The sequence below is a fragment of the Capra hircus genome, chromosome 24 (genome assembly GCF_001704415.2).
Source record: "Capra hircus breed San Clemente chromosome 24, ASM170441v1, whole genome shotgun sequence".
In the NCBI taxonomy this organism is placed as follows: Eukaryota; Metazoa; Chordata; class Mammalia; order Artiodactyla; family Bovidae; genus Capra; species Capra hircus.
The window spans coordinates 33,592,278-33,615,013 of NC_030831.1; the positions used below are offsets into that span (position 1 = coordinate 33,592,278).

The window sequence follows — 22,736 nt, forward strand, 5'->3', positions numbered from 1 at the left end:
TTCAGTCCCTGGTTGAAGAGCTGAGATCCCACATACCTTGTGGCCAACAAAATAAAACATAAAAAACAGAAGCGATATTGTCAGATTCAATGCATGTGAGCACATTGTTGCTTCAGTAGTATCCAACTCTTTGCAGCCCCATGGACAGTAGCCCACCAGGCTCCCTTGTCCATGGGATTCTCCTGGCAAGAATACTGGAGTGGCTTGCCATGCCCTCCTCGAAGGGATCTTCCTGACCCCGGGATCGAACCCATGTCTCTTACATCTCCTGCTTTGACACGTGGGTTCTTTATCACTAGCACCACCTGGGAAGCCCACAGATTCAATAAAGACTTTTAAAAAATGGTTCACATTACCAAAAAAAAAAAAAAAAGTCTAAACAAAACCAAAGCCAGAAATCAGAGAAGCCTAAGGAACTAAGGGTCCTTCTGGAAATAGATTAAAAAATGGCCCATCTAACTCCCCAGGAGTGCTATAGAACAAACAAGGTCACTATAAATTCCCTACAGAAATAAGACAGATCTCTTTGTGAGATTTCACTGAGTGTCTCAGCCAGCAGAAAATCTGCTCCACGAGAGGGGAAAATATAGAGATGTTTGAAAGAGGGGCCCAGGAGAAAGGCAAGAGACCATGCAAACGTTTCCAGGAAGCAGCAGATGGAAAGGCACCGGTCTGGCTACTAAACCAACCTTATTTTCAAGTCAGAACTGGTTTGAAAATTTTCAGAGGTGTTTTTCTTGGCAAAAGGTGCGGTTAATAGGAACAAGCAGGCCAGCTGTCTATTTCACGGCAGACAAGATTCCTTCTGAGCTAAAAGAAACCTGCAGAGGGCTAGAGACGTAAGATCTCGGCTATGACTGTTGCAGGGTATGTGGGAGGTGACAGTGTCACAGAGGAGACTGAAGGTCATATGGAAAAAGCCACTGGAAGGACTTCCCTGGTGGTCCATTGGCTAAGACTCCAAGCTCCCAAGGCAGGGGGCCCTGGTTCCATCCCTGGTCAGGGAACTAGATCTGACATGCCACAGCTAGGACCTGGCACCATCAAATAAATAAAAATATTTTTTTAAAAAGCCATTAGAGAAGCCAGTCAGAGCAGGCCATGTATGTGTATTTATATCCAGTTATGGTGTGCAAGTGAAATATACACAGTTACATTTGCCAACTTTATTGAGGAATAAAGTTGGCAAAAAAAAAAGACAAGAGCTGGTAAAAAGGGTAAAGGAGATGAAGATAATGGTGAAGAGTTAAGAAAGGCTTCAGAAATTTCCCGAGTTGTTCCCTTAATGCCAAGCTGCCGTCACTAACCTCCCTCAGGACCACAGAGGCTTTTTCAGCAATCCCAAGAAATAAATCTCGGTTGGCACTCTCCCAGGAAATGTGCAGGAAGTTGCAAAAGTGAAGAGGGATTAATGAGATTAAGATTAACTTTGGTTGAGACTGAAGAAGGAAAGAGAAAAAAAAGTATGAGAAAATGATAAAGGAAGAATAAAAGGGAAGATGATGAAAATGGGCACAAATGAGATAGAATAATATTTCTACAGACTGCTGAATGTTAATGAGTGGAAAACCTAGATGAAAAATATTTTTGGAAAAACCGAAAATAACAAACTTGAATCCAGGAGAAAGAGAGGATGTGATTAGGACAGTGGCCGTTAAAGGCCACCCCAATTAGGGCTTCCCTGGTGACTCCGATGTAAAGAATCTGCCTGCCATGCAGGAGACCTGGGTTTGGTCCCTCGGTCGGGAAGATCCCCTGGAGAAGGAAATGGCAACCCGCTCCAGTATTATTCCTGGGAAATCCCACAGACAGAGCAGCCTGATGGGCTACATCCATGGGGTCACAAAGAGTCACACGCGAATGAGTGACTAACACTTTCACTTTTCACTTTCAACTAGAACCTCCAGGTCCAGGGGTGGTCAGGTCAGAGTGGAGACCCCAGTAAAGACCATCTTTATCTTTTATAGAAAAAGAGGCAGGGAGGCTGATGTATTAACTTATGTGGTTTGTATAACCTTGTTTCTAAAACTAGACAATCGCATTGCTAGATAATACATTTTAGGCCCACTTCGTTTATGACCATAGATGCAAAAGTCCTAAATAAAATGTCAAACAAGAAGAGGGGAGGATGGGGGAAGAAGAGGTACTCTTTGAGATAAAAGCTCTTTAAGATAAAAGCCAGCACTCCGTTTTCACTTTGAGAAATATTTCCTCTCGTCCTTTGTGTTTTGCTTTGCAGCTGTCTCTCTGACTTTGTTGTCACTTCTTTTTTGTTCCTGAAGACACCACAGGTTCTTTTTTGTTGTCAAGGTTTTTAGGTGCAAATCGATACAGGGAAGCAAATAGAAAGTGACCTTAAATGAATAAACTATTACAAAGGTTCTAAGATCTCACAAGGTTTCTATACTGAGAATTCCAGGTTTATATTTACAGCCTTCTTTTTGAGATGGTAAATGAGTGAAGATGAGACTCATCAAACATACTGCCTCCTTCTTATTTTTTTAATTGTTTAAAAACATGTGTGGCTGCACTGGGTCGTCTTTGCAGCGTGGTCTTTCTCTAGCCATGGTGCGCAGGCTCATTCATTTTGGTTGCACAGGCTTAGTTGCCCCACAACACATGGGACCTTCGTTCCCTGACCAGGAATCAAACCCATGTCCCCTGAATTGGAAGATGGATTCTTAAACACTGGACCACCATACTCCATACTCCCTTCTTCTGACCATCTGCTTGCTGCCTTGTTCCCATCTTGGGGCCTGAAGAGGCCTCCAAGACAGGACATGACATCCCTTTGAGTGAGTTGGTAGTTGATATCTCTGAGGACACGCAGCCTGAGTGACCTGTCCTGATACGGCCTGCTTTTTACTTCTCATTGCAGAGAGGCAAGTTCTTACGGTAATTTTCCTCATAGAAGCTGCTTCGCATTCCAGAGTGCAGAATCCTGGGAGAAAAAAAAAAATCTTACCTGAGCCAGCATTTCAGAGTTGGTCTTTGGTTCTCAAAACTTTTTGTGTTGACTTTTTAGAGGCATCTCGGGGGTCTGAGTCCCATCACTGCCACTTCTAAAAGGTTTTTTTTTGGAATTTCTAGCTCTGAGAAATGTGGAGTAACTCTTTTCTCTCCTTTGCCTCATGTATTCTGCTCAGTCACTGCTTCAGTCATGTCTGATTGTGTGTGACCCCATCGATCGTAGACCGTAAGGCTCCTCTGTCCATGGGATTTTCCAGCAAGAATACTGGAGTGGGTTGCCATGCCCTCCTTCAGGGGATCTTCTTGACCCAGGGATCAAATCCTCATCTCTTTTGCCTCCTGCGTTGCAGATGGGTTCTTTACTGCTGAGCCACTAGGGAAGCCCATTTACTGGCTCCTAGATGTTTGCAAATAATTAATGACTTCATTGCTCCCTCTCTTAGGAAGAACCTGGTTTCTCAGAATATGTGCATTGGGCCAGAAAGACAGGGACATTAGGACAGGGCGAGAGACAGTGCTGTTGGAGAAGGTGGGTCGGCATCTCGGTTTTTAGCTGGAGGATCTGGAAATGGGTGAATAGATACTTCTGACCTTGGGGGTTCTTGTTGTGCAGCTGAGACAAGATGGAAACAGCTATTCTTGCTCTGCCATTGCCCTGGAGAGAGAGGAGTGTGATTTTAGTTGTGTGCCTCCTCTTTTGAAAAATTTGGAAATTAAATGCTTCTTTGAAGATTCTCATCTCAAAATAGATGAGGACTTAGCATTTTCTGTGAAACACCAGGGACTAGGAAGTGTTGGGGTGGGGGGCGGGGAAGACAGAGTGGGAAGACATAGCTGATGTCTGGGATGTGCACTGCCACCAACTAATGGCTTTGGAGAAGGTCACCAAGGTCCTGCTGCGCTGATGACCTTTTGCTGAAATTGTTTCTGCAGGTGATCACGTCTGGCTTATCGATGTTGCTGTTTGATATAATTCTGACCAGGGAAACCATGGGATGGTAAGTCTTTAGCAGAGAGAGGAGAGGAAAATAAGTTCTTTGGGTTTCCTTGGGATACTAGTATTTGCTCTCCAATGTTAGTGCGCATGTTTGGGGTGTATGTCCTATGGATATATAAATAAACATACATTCAGAAGAGTGCTTATATCATGAATATTTTCACAAACTGAATATATTATATCTAGTACAGCCAGCATTCAGGAAGCAGAGCCTCACCAGGACACCTTTCAGCCACTCATCCACACAAGAGTAACCACTGTGGGTGAACCACTAATTATGTGTGTATATATAACTACAACTGTAACTATAAATATATAACTATAACTTTAACTGTGACTATAACTGTTTGTGTTTCTTCCTTTGATCCTTCAATTCATTTTTCTCTTAAGCTCCAAACCATCCTCGTTTAGAATGCACTCACCCATTTGCTTAAAGACAGCACTGCTTCTCCCTCCCATATTTGAGCACAGACCTGAAGAAGTGGGGGAGTGAGCCCTGGGGACACTGGCTGGGGGATAACAGAAATTGCAAAGGCCCTGAGGTGGGAGAGTGCTTTGTTTGCTCAAGGAGCAATGTGACCTGAGCAGCTTGCTGGGCGAGAGTGGTAGGAGATGAGGCTGGAGAGGTAGTAGGTGGTTGACCATGTGGGTTCTTAAAGGCCATTATAAGGGCTTGGCTTTACCATGAGTGGAGGCGGGGAGGAGTGATCCAAGGATTTTTGAGCAGAGCAGCCACACGCTCCTACTTTAAAATCATGTTCCCCGGTCTGCTGTGTGGAAGGTAAGGTGGTAGGGTTCTGTCCCTGAACCTTGTGCACAGACTGCTGATCGGCGACTGAGCACATTAAGACTTTGATCTACTCCAGCTTACTAATATTCAAACCAGCTGACATGATGATCACCGAGGGTCGTGGTTGTCATCTTCAGGGAGGGTGAAGGTGAGGTGGGGAATGATGGTGAGTTTAAATTGTTAGGACTGCTGTTGCTCCCCTCAGTCAGTGGGCATGCTATTTTGGGGGCTATGTACTTCGGTGGGGCTTCCCAGGTGGTGCTAGTGGTAAAGAACCTGCCTGCCAAATGCAGGAGACGTTAGAGACCTGGGTTCGATCTCTGGATCAGGAAGATCCCCTGGAGGAGAGTATGGCAACCCACTCCAGTATTCTTGCCTGGAGAATCCCACCCTGACGGGCCATCTTCCATAGGGTTTGCAAAGAGTCAGACACAACTGAAGCGACTTGGCATGCACACTTATACTTAGGTATTTTATTTTATAATTTTTGGCTATGCTAGGTCTTGGTTGCTGCATGCAGGCTTAGTTGCCCCGTGGCATGTGGGATCTTAGTTCTGGGACCAGGGATCAAATCCATGTCTCCTGTATTGGAAGGCAGTTTCTTAACCTCCAGACAAACCAGGGAAGTCCTATACTTATATATATAAGTATATATATATATACCTATATATATATATATATATATATAAAATCTGTATAGTAATGTATGCTATTTGCACCATAAGCAAGGTAGTCAAAACTACCATAATAGGCAGCAAAATTGAAAGGCAGTCGGTGTAGGGTTAACTTAGGAAAAGGATGGAGAGTCATCAAGACTGTTGCTTAACAAGTTATAATAGAAATGTATCAAAAATGGATAAGCAGAAGGCAGAGATCACTTACCTAATTTAAAATGACAATTCTTGGCCAGTTTCCAAACCCAAGTCAGTTCTCAGAATCAGAATCCATCAGCTGACGAGAAGATCAGTTCCTAATGAATAAAGATTCAGTAGGAGACATTTACGACAATACAGAAATGCATCCAGCAAAAAGTATAGATCCTCTGTTTCCATGGTCTCCACTTGCCAGAAGTCACACGAGTTTGTTCTGATGGTGAGGACAATGTACTGTTTGGCCAGGGAAGTCTGTGCAGAGGGAGGTGGGCTCTATTGTCTATAAAGTGAAACCACGCTGAGCGGTGCTTGTCGTGCTGAGCCTGCTGAGCCTCTCAATGACCCGGACATGGGCCAGTCCTTCCCAAGTCTTGACCCAGCTTGCCAGCTGCTGGCCTGATGACCCACAGCTTTCCTTTCCTGAGACCACAGCTACCTGCTATATGGCCTAAATCACTAATGCAGCACCTTAAGGAGAATAATTCATGTTGGTTCTCGCTACTTAGTTTCTTAACCTCTGTTTTAAAAATGAAAAACAAGCCTAGGTCCACTTGAAGTTATATAATGCTTATTTCCATTCCAGTTTGAATATATTATTTGGCAATACCCGCCCCGACTCCCAGCACCAAGGATGGCACTCCAGAACTGAATTGCAGACAAGTTTTGGAGGTTTTTACATTTCTTTACCAGTATGATGAAAAGAAAAGCATTTTATTTAGTTTTGCTGAAATAAGGGATAGTCCTAGAAAATCCGTATTTTTTTTCTCATGCTTGTTGTTTAATTGCTAAGTCATGTCTGACTCTTTTGCAACCCCATGGACTATAGCCTCCCAGGCTCCCCTGTCCCTGGAATTCTCCAGGCAAGAATACTGGAATGGGTTTCCATTTCTTTCTCTAGGGGATCTTTCTGACCCAGGGATCAAACTTGTGTCTCCTGCATGTGCAGGCGGATTCTTTACCACTGAGTTACCAGGGAAGCGCCTCTCTTGCTTGGTACGAGAGTAATCCTAAGGGTTGGCTTCACTTCCCCCAGTTTTTGCATTGGTTTTCACATTGGACCTGCAGAACTGTTACCTTTTGCTCCAAGGCCACAGTGCAGGTTGATGGGGCCACCACTAGGCCCCATGTGTCCAAGGCAGCCTCCTGCCCCCCAGGACAACTTGTAAATAATCCCCCATCTTGTGCTGTCATAGCCCACCCCCCACCCGCCCCAACTCTCACACACATACACACACACACACACACACACACACACACACACACACACACACACACACACAAATGGTATCAAGTTTAAACATCAGTATGAGGTTCCTGCAAGATGAATGTGAAGGGCAGGACCAGGCTCTGGGAATACCATGATGAGGAAGTCCAAGAGGCAACTTTGCATCTCCTGTGGCTTTGGGCTGGAAGGGGTTTGTTCAATAAACAGATATTTTCTGGGACCCAGTATGTGTCAGGGCCAACTCTTGGATAAAAGTGAAAAGTCGCTGCCCCTGGGATGTCCGTAGTTACTTATCTTCCTGCCTGGTGTTAGTTGCTCAGTCATGTCTGACTCTTTGAGACCCCAAGGACTATAGCCCACCAGGCTCCTCTGTCCATGGGATTCTCCAGGCAAGAATACTGGAGTGGGTTGCCACCCCCTTCCCTTCTCCAGGGAGCAGGTCTGTATCTAAACCATCCACACTGACAGAAATGAATCTTTTTGCTCATGGCATTCTGTGAAAGTGGTTTTCAGCTTCTCTCAGGAGCCCCTAATGGGGCACTTCCTGCCCTAAGAAGAAAAATGGAAGGGAAAGAAAAGTTAAGAAATACTTCTGCACCATCCTCTTCCTCCTCCTCATAATCTCTTCTCTCCTTTTTAGTAATAACTAACCATTTATTGACCAACTACTATATTTCAGACATTTTCATATTAATATTATATATCTCATTAACTTTCACAGCAGCCCTCCAAGTTAGCCCCCATTTTAATTAAAAAAAATTTTTTTTCGGCTGTGCATGGCATGTGGGATTTCTGTTCCCTGACCAGGGATCGAATCTGCACCCCTGCATTTGAAGCAAGGAGTCTTAACCACTGGACTGCCAGGGAAGTTCCCTAGTCCTGTTTTAAAGATGGAGAAGCTAAGGTTCAGACACTTAACTGTTTTTTTCCCCAAGATTTTAGAGCTACTAGGTGATTGGGAGAAAGGAAAGGAAGTATTAATTGCTCAGTCATGTCCAACTCTTTGCAACCCCGTGGACTGTAGCCCATCAGGCTTCTTTGTCCACAGGAGTCACCAGGCAAGAATACTGGAGTGAAGAGCCATTTCCTCCTCCAGGGGATCTTCCCAATCCAGGGATCGAACCTAGGTCTCTTGCATTGTAGGTGGATTCTTTACCATTTGAGGCAACCTCTAATGTTTCTCTTCCCACCAGTCTGATCATTTATAAGGGGTATCTGGATGATTCGGCAGCAATACAGAAGGAGCATTACCTAAGACACATTGGCCCTATTTCTTGTTCAGAGACTGACACAGTGAACTAGGAATGTGCAGTGGAACATTTTTAGGAAAAGGATCTCACTGCCTTGGATTTTTAATACTATAAGTTATATTTCTGTGAATTGACAAAAAATATGTATTGAGTGACTGGTGTATGCAAAGCATGTGGAAGTCATTAAGGAGCATAAGACACCATCCAGCCCTTGAGTTTTCAGGAGGAGAAGTCATAAAGATAATTTCTGAGGTAGGATAGTAACTGTTTTTTAAAATAAATATATATTTATATATTTGGCCGTGCCACTGCACAGCATGTGCGAGCTTTCCCAACCAGGGATCAGACCTGTGCTCCCTGCATTGGGAGTGTGGAGTTTTTGTTGTTGGTGGTGGTTTTGTTTTTTGCTTTTAAGCCATTGGACCACCAGGGAAGTCTTGGATAGTAAGTATTTGTATGCACAGTGGGTGTGAAGAACAGAGGAGAGAGAGAGGCCAGGGTGATAGGGAGGGGCTTGAAACTGGACCTGATGCAGAAGGGAGAGGCTTAGCCAGGCTGTGGGTGGAGGAGGACTTGGTCCCTCTGGCCCTGGGAAGACAGGGAAGAACAGAGGGGCAAAAGATGCCTATGGTGAGACTTAGCAATTTGGAACTAGAGCTGGGGCTGGGGGCGGGAGCTGACCCTACAGTCCCTCCTTCTCTCCCTCACCTGTCCTCCTGGGAAGGCAGAACCCAGATGGTGGGTTGACGTCCAGAAACCCAACCACCAAGGTATCCGGGTGCATCCTTGAGACTGTTCCCCCAGTTTCTATACCTTAACCTTCATCTAATATCATGGCATCTGGGCCCGTCACTTTATGGCAAATAGATGGGGAAAAAAATAGAGTGACAGACTTTATTATCTTGGGCTCCAAAATCACTGTGCCTGGTGACAGCAGCCATGAAATTAAAAGACGCTTGCTCCTTGGAAGAAAAGCTATGACAAACCTAGACTGCATATTAAAACGAAGAGACATCACTTTGCTAACAAAGGTCCATATCATCAAAGCTATGGTTTTTCCAGTGGTCATATATGGATGTGAGAGTTGGACCACAAAGAAGGCTGAGCGCCAAAGATTTGATGCTTTTGAACTGTGGTTCTGGTGAAGACTCTCGAGAGTCCCTAGGACAGCAAGAACATCAAACCAGTCAATCCTAAAGGAAATCAACCCTGAATATTCCTTGGAAGGATCAATGATGCTGAAACTCTAATACTTTGGCCACCTGATGCGAAGAGCTGACTCATTGGAAAAGACCCTGGGAAAGACCAAAGGCAGGAGGAGAAGGGGGCTACAGAGGAATGAGATGGTTGGATGGCATCACTGATTCAATGGACATGAGTTTGAGCAAACTCTGGGAGATAGTGAAGGACAGGGAAGCTTGGTGTGCAGCAGTCCATGGGATCACAGAGAGTCAAATACAACTGAGTGACTGAACAACAACAGCAGCCTTTATAGTGACTATCTCAATTCTTGATGGCATTTTTTTTTTTCAAATAATTCTCATTGACTATATTTTGTACATAATTTCAGAATGAACTCAAAAAAACAAACAAAAAAAACAAAACCCAGGTGTTGAACTGAGTGTAAGAAATAAGCATGAGATGCTCTGCAGTGGGGAGGACGTGCTTAGTCTGAAGGTTCCCACAGTCGTCTGTGGGAGCCGTGCCTACAGGCTGTCCCACATCCTGTGGACTTCATGGTATGCCCTGAACACGATGGAAAGAAGGGCTGTGTGTACCCAAGTCAAGGAAACAGCATGTGCGATCATTGCAAAAGGAACCTTGACTTTGGAATTTCCTGATTCTTGAGAACTCTTGAGTTTAAGGATGGTGTGTTTTCAGCCTCAAAGAATTTTCCGACCACAAAGTGAACCACCAGAAGAGGAGTGTCAGACTGTGTTTCAGATTTCCTGTCTTTTGCACAGGGCTGGTCTGCATTGTCCGTAGACTGGGTGTGTTCAAGCTGTGACTGGGTGACTGGCTAATCGGATCCTGGGCAGGAATCCATGGCCCATCTCTGCCCTGTGGGAGCCTAGACTGATCAGAAGTCACAAAGGCTGTTTGGTTTGGACCAACTGTGTTTGTCTGCATAGTTATCGTTTCTTTTTTTTTCCCTTTGATTTTCAATTTTCAAATTATTCAACATTTAGAAATCAGGTGGTTTCTCTGTAAAAGTCCAGATCTCCAGATTCTTTCAAAAATATGGAGCAGCTTAAGTTGGGCTTGCACGCCCACATGGCAGCAGTTGCTGGAGTGGGTGGAGGTGAGTAGAAGCTGTACAGCCACCCCTCTGCAGTCCAGCTGAGGCTAAGGACCCTGTATCCACTGACACCCTCACCTCCATTGCTTGTATGTTCATTCATTCTACCAGAAGTGCTTACGGGGTTCTGTAGACACAGTTCAAGACCCCAGTGAGGTCACCATCTAGGAGACCAGGCTACATGTCATTGTCCATCTTCTTGGATGGGCAGCAGCTTAGATGCACAAAATAGCTCATTGTCTGAAGAAGGTTTTTCACCCTCAGTGCTGTTGACCTCTTTGCTGTGAGGGGCCGTCCTGTACCATATAGAATTTTTAGCAGCAAGCCTAAGCCCCACCTCACCAGGTGCCAGTAACGCCCCCTCAATTCCAACAACCAAAAAACATGTCCAGGCTTTGCCAAAGGTCTTCTCATTGGCAGAATCACCACAGTTGGGAATCACGGATCTAAAGGTTTGTGGTGATTCGTGGAGAAAATGCCATTTGAAACTTCAGCAAGATCTTAAAGAACTTATCTCGTCACTAGAGATTTGGGTCAGCTCCAGGCTCAGGTCCTTGGCAGCCCCTGCCTCCCCCACTGTGCACCTCCATCAGCAGGTACCACACTTCCTGCCTGCCTGCTCCCTGAAGATCCTCCCGGAAAGGGCTGTTTCATTCACCTTTCCATCTCTCTGTCTGGCACTGTTAGCTCAATCAATGGATCCTGTACTCAAGAAAAAGGATAAACCCACACCCCCAATGTCGGTCAACTTTTAAAGCCTTTAATTAAAAGCAACTGCTCTTGTCCAGCTATCTTATCTTCTTTTTAATGATAAAAGCCCAGCATTTTAATATCTATTGCAAGCTCGGTAATTTAAATATTCAGATTCATATTTAGTTATTTGTTTTTAAATTAACAACATTCTAGGTTATGTATCAATATGAATTCCCAGTATTCCAAAATTTTGGCAAAGGGAATTCAACCCATTCAAAAAAAAAAAAAAAATTCTGAACTGGGAGTGGTGTTTCTGTTGAGTAGAATTATTAATAGTTGTTGGTGCTCCCTCTTTGAATACTCTTTAGATGAGGAGAGTTGCTTTTCCCTGTGAAATAGTTTAAGTACAAGGAGAGAAAGGAATCACCAAAACACAGCCTCTTTGTAGGATTTGGTGATCAGCTTCTCATTTTTGCCCATCATTCACTGGGCTTGCTTTTGACCCTGGGTTATAAACATGGTGGTCACTTCAACTTGATCCTAGTCTCAACCTCACCTTTAGAGAATGGTCTTATATCATCTCTGAGTAAAGATGTCTTTGCCTTTAGTTTTAGGGGAATGCTTAGAGACTGGCTAAGTCTATTTGTAGAAGAGTGAATTTCGGAGTGAAGAAAGAACTTCCTCCAACATACCCCAAAGTGCAGCTAGGATCACAGTGTCTGCAGTTTTTTAGCGGAATTAAGAATCTGAAACCTCTTCTTTAAAATGCTGAGAAAGCTCTTCTGAATAACTACACTCATTATCTTTCCACACAGAATAATTAATCAGATTGTGAATCGTCACAAAGCAAGTCCCCAAGGGAGCAGTGCATTTATTTTGGTGAGGAAAAGAGAAAAAAATAGTTTGGAATCCAGATGGGAAAGTGGGGAGCAGGTATAAGAATTCCATCACTCACTGAGCAAATGTTTATTGGGTGTTGTGTTAAGTGCTAGGCCTACAGCTGAGAAAAGGATACAGTCTCTGTCCTCAGTCTGGAAAGTTCCATAGGAATTCATTGAATCACCACAATAATAAATGTAAGTTCGAGATGGGGCCTTTGGCTCCTGATAAGAGAGAAGAGAAAGAGTGGAGAGACGCTGAAAATAAATAACCCCCTGGAAGAGAATTGAGTGATGACTATTTCTGGCTGGCTCTGCAATCTGAATGTTTATGCCTTCGTTACATGAAGTTTGTTCATTTCAGGAATGATGGGGATTACAAGATTTGCAAACAGTTCAGTAAAGCTCTGACTTAAACAGCTGTAATGCTATTAAGATTCCTGCACCCCGTGTCAGCGTCTCCCGCTGTTTAGAAAACAGCATCAAAGCTCACCTCCCTGGCGCTCTTAAGGGTAAACGGAACCAGGTTTGTTTTCATGTCAGCATTCTCTAAAGCTGCTCGGTGTTTTATTAAATCGCTAAACCAAGGGATGCAATGCAAGGTTATTACACTGCAGCATTGTTCTGAGGCTGGGGGAGGGAGGGTGGCAAAGAGCCAGCCGAAACCCTGTTCTCCCCAGTGATTAAGGAAGATTAGTGGAAATGATTGACCCCCTGTTACATTTGCAGAAATAACACTCTTCCCAAGTCGGAGTTCTGTACTGATCTCGCATCAGGTCACGGTGACTCTGTGCTCATCCAGGGATTTAAGAAGACGGTGTGTGTGTTCTTGAAGGAATGCAGAAGGAAACAGCAGATCGGCTTAGAAGGCAAAACTGGGTCTTTAGAGGTGAGCCTGTGTGCAGAACGGGCTTTCCAGGTGGCTCAATGGTAAAGAATCTGCCTGCCAATGCAGGAGACGCAAGAGGCGCGAGTTCAATCCCTGAATTAGGAAGATCTTCCCTGGCGGAGGAAATGGTGATTTTGCCATTTCATTTCATTTTCAGTATTCTTGCCTGGAAAATTCCATGGACAGAGGAGCCTGGTGGGCTACAGTCCATGGGGTTGCAAAGAGTTCAGACACGACAGCACACATGCATTGTGTACAGAACAAGTGGCTTCCCCCTCCTGGGTCCTTCTTCATCCAAAAGAATAAGTGATAGAACCCACCAGCATCTAGGTCTGTCCCCAAACTACGCCAGGGACAAGTCCAATGGGGTTGTATATAAAAATACAGTCTTTTGGAACTTGGTCCCCAGTTTCTCCCAGAAGCAATGCTATAAATGACGAGTATAGATCTAGGAAAGTCCTCTGAAATCTGTCTGGTTTGTAACAAACTTCGGCTACATTATTATGAATTCAGTGTGTGTTAGAGAGAATTCATTGACTTATTGTCACTGTTTGTAATACTTCTGATTGTGAAACTAAGATCCCACATGCCATGTGGTGCAGCCAAAAAAAAAAAAAAACAAAAAACCCAAAAAACAAGAAACACCTGAGCATAGTTTGAACTCGGCGTATTGTTTTCCTGTTCCCACTTAGTTCACTCCTTTATTGGAAATGGTTCATGGTAGATGTTATCTTTAGGTCACAGTCACCGCCATGGGTGACTTTTTTCACTGAGAACAGAATATACACGGCCTAAGTGTATCTCATACATTTTATGCCTTAGACATACGTTAGGACTGTGGAGGTGCCACTACCCAAGTATGAGTGTGTTGTGTGTGGGTATGCATGAGGAGTGGGTATATAGGAAGAGTGCAATGCTGGGGGTTAAATGGAGAAAAAAGGAAGAAGAAGGCTGTTGGCACCTCTGAACAAAAGCACTTTATCCTCAGGGACCCCCATCACAAGCCTTTACTCATGGCCCAGCCCAGGCCTCAGAGGTGCTTTGGGGGAAGAATGATGGGGGTTTCAGACAGACATTAGAGTGTCTAGTGAGAAGTTTAAAATAGAAAATGTGCAAACCTTTGAATGTGTTACATTTTAGGCATGTAAAATCCGCCTCTTTCTCAGTCTTCCATTCTGCTCTTTTTCATTTTCACTGTCCATAGATCTTTCTGCTCTTGAGGGAAATTCATGAGTCTCCATTTGTATTTTGTCTTTAAATGTTCTGTTAGTCTAAATGAAATAAAAGGACTCAGAGACTGTCAGCAATCATGGGATTATGGATACATGCATGGTTTCTTATCCATCACTGTAGCACCAGTGGGAAGCCCTCCTCCTATGTTTGGGCCAGAGAGCAGTAAGGAAGTGCAGTCAGCATCACATGGTCAGGACGGTTGGGACACGTCACCTTTCTTTCTCCCTGAGGGACAGCTGAGGTTTACCCTGGACGGCTGGGCAGTCCGGGACCTGACTTGAAGTCAGGCAGTGTGGGCAGGGGACAGGATGCTCAGCTGCATGATGAGGGAGCATCACTTGTCCTGTGGTAGGTGGACACCGGGCAACTCCACAGGTCCACAGCCTCTAGGCTCCAGAGAGGGCAAAGCTGACCTCTTGCTGTTTCTCGCAGCCTCCTGCTCGGCGGATTTGGAGAGGCCTTGCTGGTTTTCTCAGAGCGGAAGGGCTCCTAAACCCGGGAAAAGTGGATCCCAGGCTGTAGTGGAGAACACCGCGCTGTCCAGGTGATAGAAAGAGGAAAATGAGGATGGAGAGGCGCCACTGCTCGCTTCGGCAAGGAGAACTCTCTTTCTGGGGTCTCTAGGATGCTTCAGGGAGTGAGTGGACTGTGTCGAGAGGCTCCCCAGGTCCGGGTGATGAGCCCCGCGCGCAGGTGTGCAGAGAGAGATGCAGGGTTTCACCCGTGTGGGGATGGCTCCGCCTTCCTGGGTTGCTGCGCATGCTCCTTATTAAACACCCTTCAGCAAGCAAGCTTTCACTGCTGGGTAGTGGAGGTATTGTATAGTATTTTTGGCTTTGTTTTGTAATTTCACAACCTTGAAGTCTTCTCTGAGGATGTCCTTTCCTTGCTGTCAGGTTGGCTTGCCTCAAACCCACACTCACTCACTTAGGGGCACACAGAGAATTCCATGAGGGGGCTTCCCCTGGAGGCCGAGTTGGGGGGCAAATGGGAGTCCTAGGCCAAGTAAGACACCAGCAAGGACACTGTTTCTCTCCAGCACTGAAGACTTTCTGTGGTTGTGTGTTGTGCTGAATTCTGAACACCCTTTTGGGCGCACCATCAGGTTAAATTGGTACTGATGATTACCCAAGGGTAATGATTACCACTGATGAATAAGCACTGATGGATGAAACAAACATAAGTATGTAAACACACACATATTTTTATTCATAACCCATGTAATTCCCTGATAGAGTTTTCAAATCATTGGAACCTGAAATATATTTTTCAGGCCAGATTACAAATGTAAAACTCTAAATCTTGCCTTTATGGGAGTCCGAAGAAATGAATTTGCATGGAATGGTCATTTGATTCTGAACTTTGATGGTGGTTTAAGAAAATAATGTCTAACTGTAAATATTCCTGCTCATAAGAGGTTTTCTGAATACATTATACTCTGCTAGGTGTCAGTTTTGGTCATTTTGAGATGTCAGAGGTAGTGAAGTCCAGAGAGTTCTGTCTGGGCCGGATCCAGGCATTGCAGGATTGGACACTCCTGTCAGTAACGAAGGAGCATCTCCAGCATCTGGGAAACAAGCCTTGTCCATTCTTGGCCTTGTGAAGACTAAGGTCAGCTGAGTTAGGACATTCTTCTCACACCTTTTCTCCAAGTTGTTGCAAAAAGCAACAGAAGATGAAACAAATAGGAATGGATTAGTATATGTAGACCTTGAGTACCTTAAATTCATTTTTTTGTCTTTTCCCAGTCTCTGCTTGTCATTTAAGATAAAGATGTTCAGAGTGACCTTTATACATATATAGTTGCACTTTGCTTTTTGTTCCTAACCTGTGATGTCAGACTTGCTGCTGCTGCTGCTAAGTTGCTTCAGTCGTGTCCGACTCTGTGCGACCCCATAGACAGCAGCCCACCAGGCTCCCCTGTCCCTGGGATTCTCAAGTCAAGAACGCTGGAGTGGGTTGCCATTTCCTTCTCCAATGCATGAAAGTGAAAAGTGAAGGTGAAGTCGCTCAGTCGTGTCCGACTCTTTGCGATCCCATGGACTGCAGCCTACCAGGCTCCTGCGTCCATGGGATTTTCCAGGCAAGAGTACTGGAGTGGGGTGCCATTGCCTTCTCCAGTCAGACTTGCTACTCAGGATCAAATAGAAAATCTGGGTTTAGAATTTCCCTTGGTCTTTTACTCCCGTAAAACTCTGTCTGTACTATTGAGGCTTCCCTGTTTGCGGAAAGTGACATCTATCCAAATGTCATCTTATATCTGTCCTTCCAAGTGTCATTTGAGCAAATGAGATTCCTGAGGCTGGAAAGAGCTGTGCAGGGTTAACAATCCCCCTCCCCTGTTCTAGCAGAACTGACTTCAATAACAAAAGTTAGCAAGTTGCAAAAGCAGCAAGTTGTTTTTCTTTTTAAAGAATCTCTAGCTAGGATTTTTGTGTGTGTGATTTTTTAAAAACTGTGTTCAAGAATTCCATTGTTTTTAAAATCTCAGGTCTTAGTTTGACACCAGCAAGAGGCAGAGGATAGGTGTTACCTCAATATATTGTTCTGTTTACTTTAGCGTCCATTTCTTCATGGGCTTATTTCTTCAAGCGTTAACCACTATCTTTTATGCCCAAGTTCACATGCTCAGCTCTGATCTGAGGATGACCCTGTTGTTATTCAGTCGCTATGTCGTGTCCAACTCTTTGAGACCCATGGACTGCAGCACGCCAGGCTTCCCTGTCCTTCACCATCTCCCAGAGCTTGCTCAGACTCATGTCCATTGAGTTGGTGATGCCACCCAACCATCTCATCCTCTGTTGTCCCCTTCTTCTCCTGCCTTCAATCTTTCCCAGCATCAGGGTCTTTTCTAATGAATCAGCTTTTTGCATCAGGCGGCCAAAGTATTAGAGCTTCAGCTTCAGCGCCAGTCCTTCCAATGAGTATTCAGGACTGATTTCCTTTAGGAGGATGAACCTAGAGCTCTGTAAATCAAGGGACTTCTGTCTCCTTAGCTCTTAATCTTTGTGGCTCTCTTGGTCCTTGGGCCCCCAGGCAGGGAATCCACAGATAACCCTAGCACTCCCTTTTATCTGAAATGATCCATTTGGTCAAGACCTATCTAGGGCATGTCCTTGCTGGCTGCAAGTCAAAGCCAGGGTGTTTTTAGTTTTGTTTTTTATTTTAATTTGTCCAAATAATGAATATGATTTCTGTCAAGAGAGGCATGGTTCTGTCTGGTGGTGTATTATTACAAATCTGCCATGGATATAAAGAAAAACAAACCATTTATTTTCTTGATAATTTGCCTTTCTCTTCAATGTTCACAGGAGAGTAGAGTACAAAAAAAATGTTGTTATCCTGGGGGAGTGAGTTCTTACATTTTAAACACAGGCCTAGGGACTTCCCTGGTGGTCCAGTGGTTAAGACTCTGTGCTGCCACTGCAGGGGGCACAGGTTTGATCCCTTGTTGGGGAACGAAGATCCTTCATGCCCTACAGCCAAAAAGAAAGAAAGAAATCCAAATACACCAGTAATAATAATAATAAAGCCAAAACACAGACCCAAACTTCTACCAGCATCCAGGCCACTAATCTCTGCAGAGCGAGTTCCACCCAGCTCCTCCTGTGGACCTGCCCTGTCCCGTAGGGTAACCACCAGTCAGGTGTAGTTGCTGAGCACTGTGATGGTGTTTACACACCTTGCAGTTCCTTTTCTTTCTCTGAGTCTGGGCTGGCTTTGACAGACATACTGGCTGCCAGTAGGAGGTGATAGAAGCTGCCAGACTTCCAAGGTGGAGTTGAAAGCATCCTCGATCTTCTTGAACAGCCTCTGGGAATCCTGAGCTGCTGTGTAGAGGTCTGACTCCCCTGAGGCGGCTGTGCTGGAGAGACCAGGGACAGGAGCCCCACAGACGGTCCTGCTGCACCCAGCCTTCTAACGGCGCCCAGACGTGTAAGGGGAGCTGCCCTGGACCCCCTGGGCCCAGCCACTCTACCAGCTGCCGAATGCCAACAAGTGGCCTCAGTCAGTGCCACGTGGTGCAGAAACATCAGAGCCTGCATGAATGCCAGACCACAAAATCATGAGATACAGCATAATTGTTTCAAGCCACTATGTTTTAGGGAAACTTATCACACAATAGGGGCTTCCCAGGTGGCCCTAGTGGTAAAGAGCTGGCCTGCCAATGCAGGAGACATGAGACGTGGGTTTGATCCCTGGGTCGGGAAGATCCCCTGGAGAAGGGCATGGCAACCCACTCCAGCATTCTTGCCTGGAGAATCTTATGGACAGAGGAGCTTGGCGAGCTACATTCATGGGATCGCAGAGTCAGACACAACTGAAGCGACTTGCATGCACACAAACACAGTAGAGAGCCTTGCATTCTCCTCCTCTCAGGTGGATCTGATCTGTGCACTCTCAATCCCTCCCCTGAATGGACTCTTGCTGCAGAATAACCAGTGTCTGCTCCAGGTGCCCTCCACCCCAGAGCTGCTCTGAGGAGGGGACCCCCCTGATTCTCCGGGGCTTGCCCAGATACCCATTATGGAGCAGGATCTATGCCGTTGGGTCAAAGAACCTCACATTCATTCATTCAAAAGATACCAAGAACCCACTGTATGCCAGACTCTGTTTTGGGGCTTGTGGATACGAGTGTAAGACGAGTGCCTTGAAGCTTGCTTTCTAGTGGTAGAGACAAGAAACAAGTAAATAATGAAATTTCAGAGAGACTTAAGTGCTTTGAAGAAATATTGCCCAGATGGGAAACACAGTCTTCTGAAAATCTGATGAAAAGTAAAGGATATCTCTTCCAAAACGTGCAATCTCATACCTGTGTGCACACACAGACATGCACACACATATATATGCACACACATATCTACTGACACGCACACAATTAAGCATGCAGTCAGGGGGGTTTATTCTCCATGAAGTCCATCTGTTGGGCCTCTGTTGGACTCAAGAACAAAGGAGTGAGAACCTCTTTGGGGGGCATGGGGTATAGTCGATTGTCCCCACAGTGGAATGTCCCCCACGGGTCTGAGTGGTGGCCGGATCACTAGTACCAGATGGGCCCCGTGCAGATAACGGTGCCCTGGAAGGCTCGGCCCTGCCTCAGAGTTGCCCTCAGCTGGTGTGCGAGAGATGTGCAGACCTGAAGATGGATCTTGTGGTCAGTGTCAAGGACATGACGCACCTGGTAGGAGCCTGAGGAGATGCTGGGAGGAGATGTCCGGCTGTGAGGCCCAGCATCGAGCCTCACTGTGGGCCTCGCAGAGTGTCTCCCAAAGGCCTTCACTCCTGCGGCCTCTCACCTAACCCTCAAAGGAGCCGCCGGTGGAGGAGCTGCCATTGGCCTCATTTCTCAGAGGAGAAGGTAAGTCGCCTCCCTGTGGGGGATGGGGGTGCAGGGATTGGAGGGTCCTGTGTGACCTCGCAGCCCTGCCTTTCAGCATCCATGGTGTCTGCCTTCCCCATGTGGGTGACAAGGGGCTGGAGGGAGCAGAGATGGACCTGGCAAGTCTGGCCACGCTCAGGGAGTGACCTCCAGTGCGTCAAGACTCAAGAGGCCAGGCAGTGGGCTGGGCTGAGGCTGGGGTGTTTCGAAGGCCTGGCTGGGAAGTCACGTTTGTGAGCTCCGTGATGCTCCAGATGGGGTGCAGGTGCTCCCCCACATTATATCACCTGCTCTTCATACCCTCGGACTTAAAGATGGCACCTCTGAGAGCCTGACAGGGCAGGAAAACTCAGCCTGCTCACCGCTCCTGAACCGAGATTCCAAGACGGCTTTCACAACCCTTGTGCCCTGGCCCCTCCCGTGTTACGGGTTGTCTGTGGGTTCTGCCCACCTCAGCCCCACTCCACACCACTAGGGTCTGAACAAACCAGAAGAGCCAAGCCCCCTCACTGGCAGCCCTTATGCAGGGCCAAGGGGAGTGCTGTCCCCCGGGGGCATCACCTGCCCTGGCCCCATGCAGGCGGTCTTTCCGGCAGCTCCCAGGTCCTGTGACCCGGGCAGTGGACCACTGGGAAGGCCGAGCCCGTAGTGGAGCTTGCGTGAGGCTCCCTGTGTTCTGGAGACTTTCAGAGACTCGGCCATCCTGTGCTCCCGGTGAAATGAGGGATCCTTTGCTCCCACTGTGAGCTGTTTTTTTCAGTGGCCTGACTAGCAGCGGCTTGCCCTTGGCAAAGCAAACATTGGCATAGAGGCCTTCATCCAGTTCCATCCAGGACACACTGATGGAATGGCGCCCCGCTCCACCCCCCAGCTCCCCTTCCCTTGGCTGTGGAGGGTGGAATCCCGTTTAAACTGCCTGAGCCAAAAGGAGCATTTGAGTCATTTATTTCGATGACTGTGTGAAGAGGCCGTGGGCTGGGGTATGCAAGGCCGCTGTGCCCAATTTTGTCTTCAAACCATCACTCTGAGGGAGCCCCTGGGAGAGCAGTGGAGACCTTGGAGATGTGGGGATTCAATCCAGGCACCATTCCCTGGGTCCATGGATCTGCATGGCCAATTAAAGGGAGCTGTTATTGAAAAGGGCCATCTCAGTGGGGGACAGACCACTAGGTTCTGTCCATGTTCCCTCACCACCCCGGCAAGTGCTGTTGATCATTCTTTATCGATCGCCTCTTCTCTTCATCACATACCATCGAATGCCCACTGGCTGCTCGTCTCTGCTATCGCCAAGTGTCTCCAGAACGCTCCGTGTCTTCCAGCAGAGCTGACCTGCCATCTCTGTTGCTGCAGGTGAGGCCTCATTCTTCACACAGGTGAGGCTGTGGGTGGTCAGCCTCCCACGGTGGCAGCTGTAAGTTGTCCTGGAGACAGGAGCTCCCTTGTCCTGGCGGGAAGTGCTGTGGTGACCTTCTGTGTGACTATAAACTACAGCAGATACACCCTCCCTGTTCTTAGGGATGCCCCGAGTCTACAAGAAGACCCCAAGACTGAGATTTTTTTTTTAATTTAAAATTTTAAAAATGTAAAATTTTTAAAAATTCTATTTAATTAAAAAAAATAACAGCCCTATTGAGATATAATTGACATGCCCTAAAATGTACTCTTTTAAAGTGTACAATTCAGTGGGTTTTAGTATATGTATAGAATTGTGCAACCATCACCAGTATCTAATTTTATTTTTTAAAATATTTATTTGTTCGATCCCTGGGTCAGGAATCTCCTGGATCCCCTGGAAGAGGAAATGGCAACCCACTCCAGTGTTCTTGCCTAGGAAAACTCCCATGGACAGAAGAGCTTGGCGGGCTACAGTCCATGGGGCCACAAAGAGACAGGAGTGACAGCACAAACAAAAACAGCAGTTGGTTTATTTACTTGGCTGCAGCGGGTCTTAGTTGCAGCACGTGGGATCCAGTTCCCTAACTAGGGATTTTACCTGAGCCCCCTGCACTGGGAGCATAGTGTCTTAGCCACTGGACCACCAGGGAAGTCCCACCACTGTCTAATTTTAGAACATTTCCATCAGCCCCAAAAGAAACCCTGTACCCACAATCACTCCTCCCTCCCTCCCCCACTCCTGCTGACCCAGGTAATCCACTTTCTAGCTCCGCAGATCTTCCTCTTCTGGAGATTCTGTATGTACAGGGACTATGCAGTAGGTGGCCTTTTGTGTTAGAATCAGGTTTGTGAGTAGTTCACGTCCTTCTATCAAAGCTGCCCTCCCTGGTAGCTATGCATCTGCCTGGAGGGGTGGGACGGGTGTCCTGAACATGGAGAAAAGCTGGAGGTGGGAAGAAGGCTGCCCAGGCATCTGCAGGTGGGTGAGGGAGCTCCAGAGAGGCGGCAGGAGAGAGATGGTCCACACACTTGCAGAACCCAGTGGCCACATCTAAGGTTCATTTTTTAGCCAAAGCCCTTTATGATTCTCAGGCCTTCAGTAAAGTCTGTTTCCCATCATAGCCTGCTATTGGCTGTCCTCCAGGGAATAAAGGGCCAGGATCTCCCATTTGTGGTGAAGCTGGACAGGGGAGAGGAGGAGTGGTCACCACTGTCCAGCCGGTGGCTCCACTTTAAAAAGCTTTCAGCTCCCAAAACTGTCCTCCTCTCTCCGGCGGTCTTGAAGGTGCAATGGAGTCAAACTCGTCATTATACTTGTGTGTGTTGAGTACTTATCACGTGTTCTCTAAGTAAAGTGCTCTTTCCTGGGAGGAAGGAGAGAACCCACGTGGCCATCTGAGGGTTCACTTCCTACAGAACAGATTCATGCCCACAGGTGACAGAGGACAAGGACCAAGAGGGTCTGCCGTGGAGAGAGGAGAAAAGATGGCCTCAGCATCCCACTTTTCCAAGAGCCCAGGCCATTTGCAATGTGATGGAGCCAATTCTCCACTGCTCAGATCTGAGTCAGCCTCATGACTTGCTCTGGATGATAAATGCAGTGGAAGTGACCCTGCCCATTTTGAATTAATGCCTTATTAGAAGTCTTGGACACTTCGACTTGCTTTCTTGGACTTCCCTTCTGAACCCTCTTCTTGACCAGTTCAGCAAGAATCCTGCCAAGCCAGTTTAGCAAGAATGCCCCCTCCCTCCACTTGGTACCTGACTGAGTTTCCTCTTGGTATTTTTCCATCCACTGACTCCCTTGCTCTGCCCACTAGCTATAAATCCCTAGCTGCTTCCATTGTATTCCAAGTTACATTCAG

General features: G+C 46.4%; 1 protein-coding gene across 2 annotated transcripts in view; it reads left to right on the plus strand.

Moving 5' to 3' along the window:
- TMEM241 (transmembrane protein 241) overlaps positions 1-16,030 on the plus strand; it is a 115,761-nt gene extending 99,731 nt beyond the window's left edge. Inside the window, exons 14-16 of one of the 2 annotated variants that reach the window (XR_001917184.1) lie at positions 3,414-3,499; positions 3,904-3,968; positions 14,529-14,577. Coding sequence is in view for 1 of the 2 variants with exons in the window: in XM_005697049.3 (XP_005697106.1) it covers positions 3,904-3,968; positions 14,529-14,589 (126 nt within the window). In the remaining variant the exon portion in view is untranslated. Of the gene's footprint in view, positions 1-3,413; positions 3,500-3,903; positions 3,969-14,528 lie in introns of both variants that reach the window. The other variant, XM_005697049.3, reaches the window with a different exon arrangement.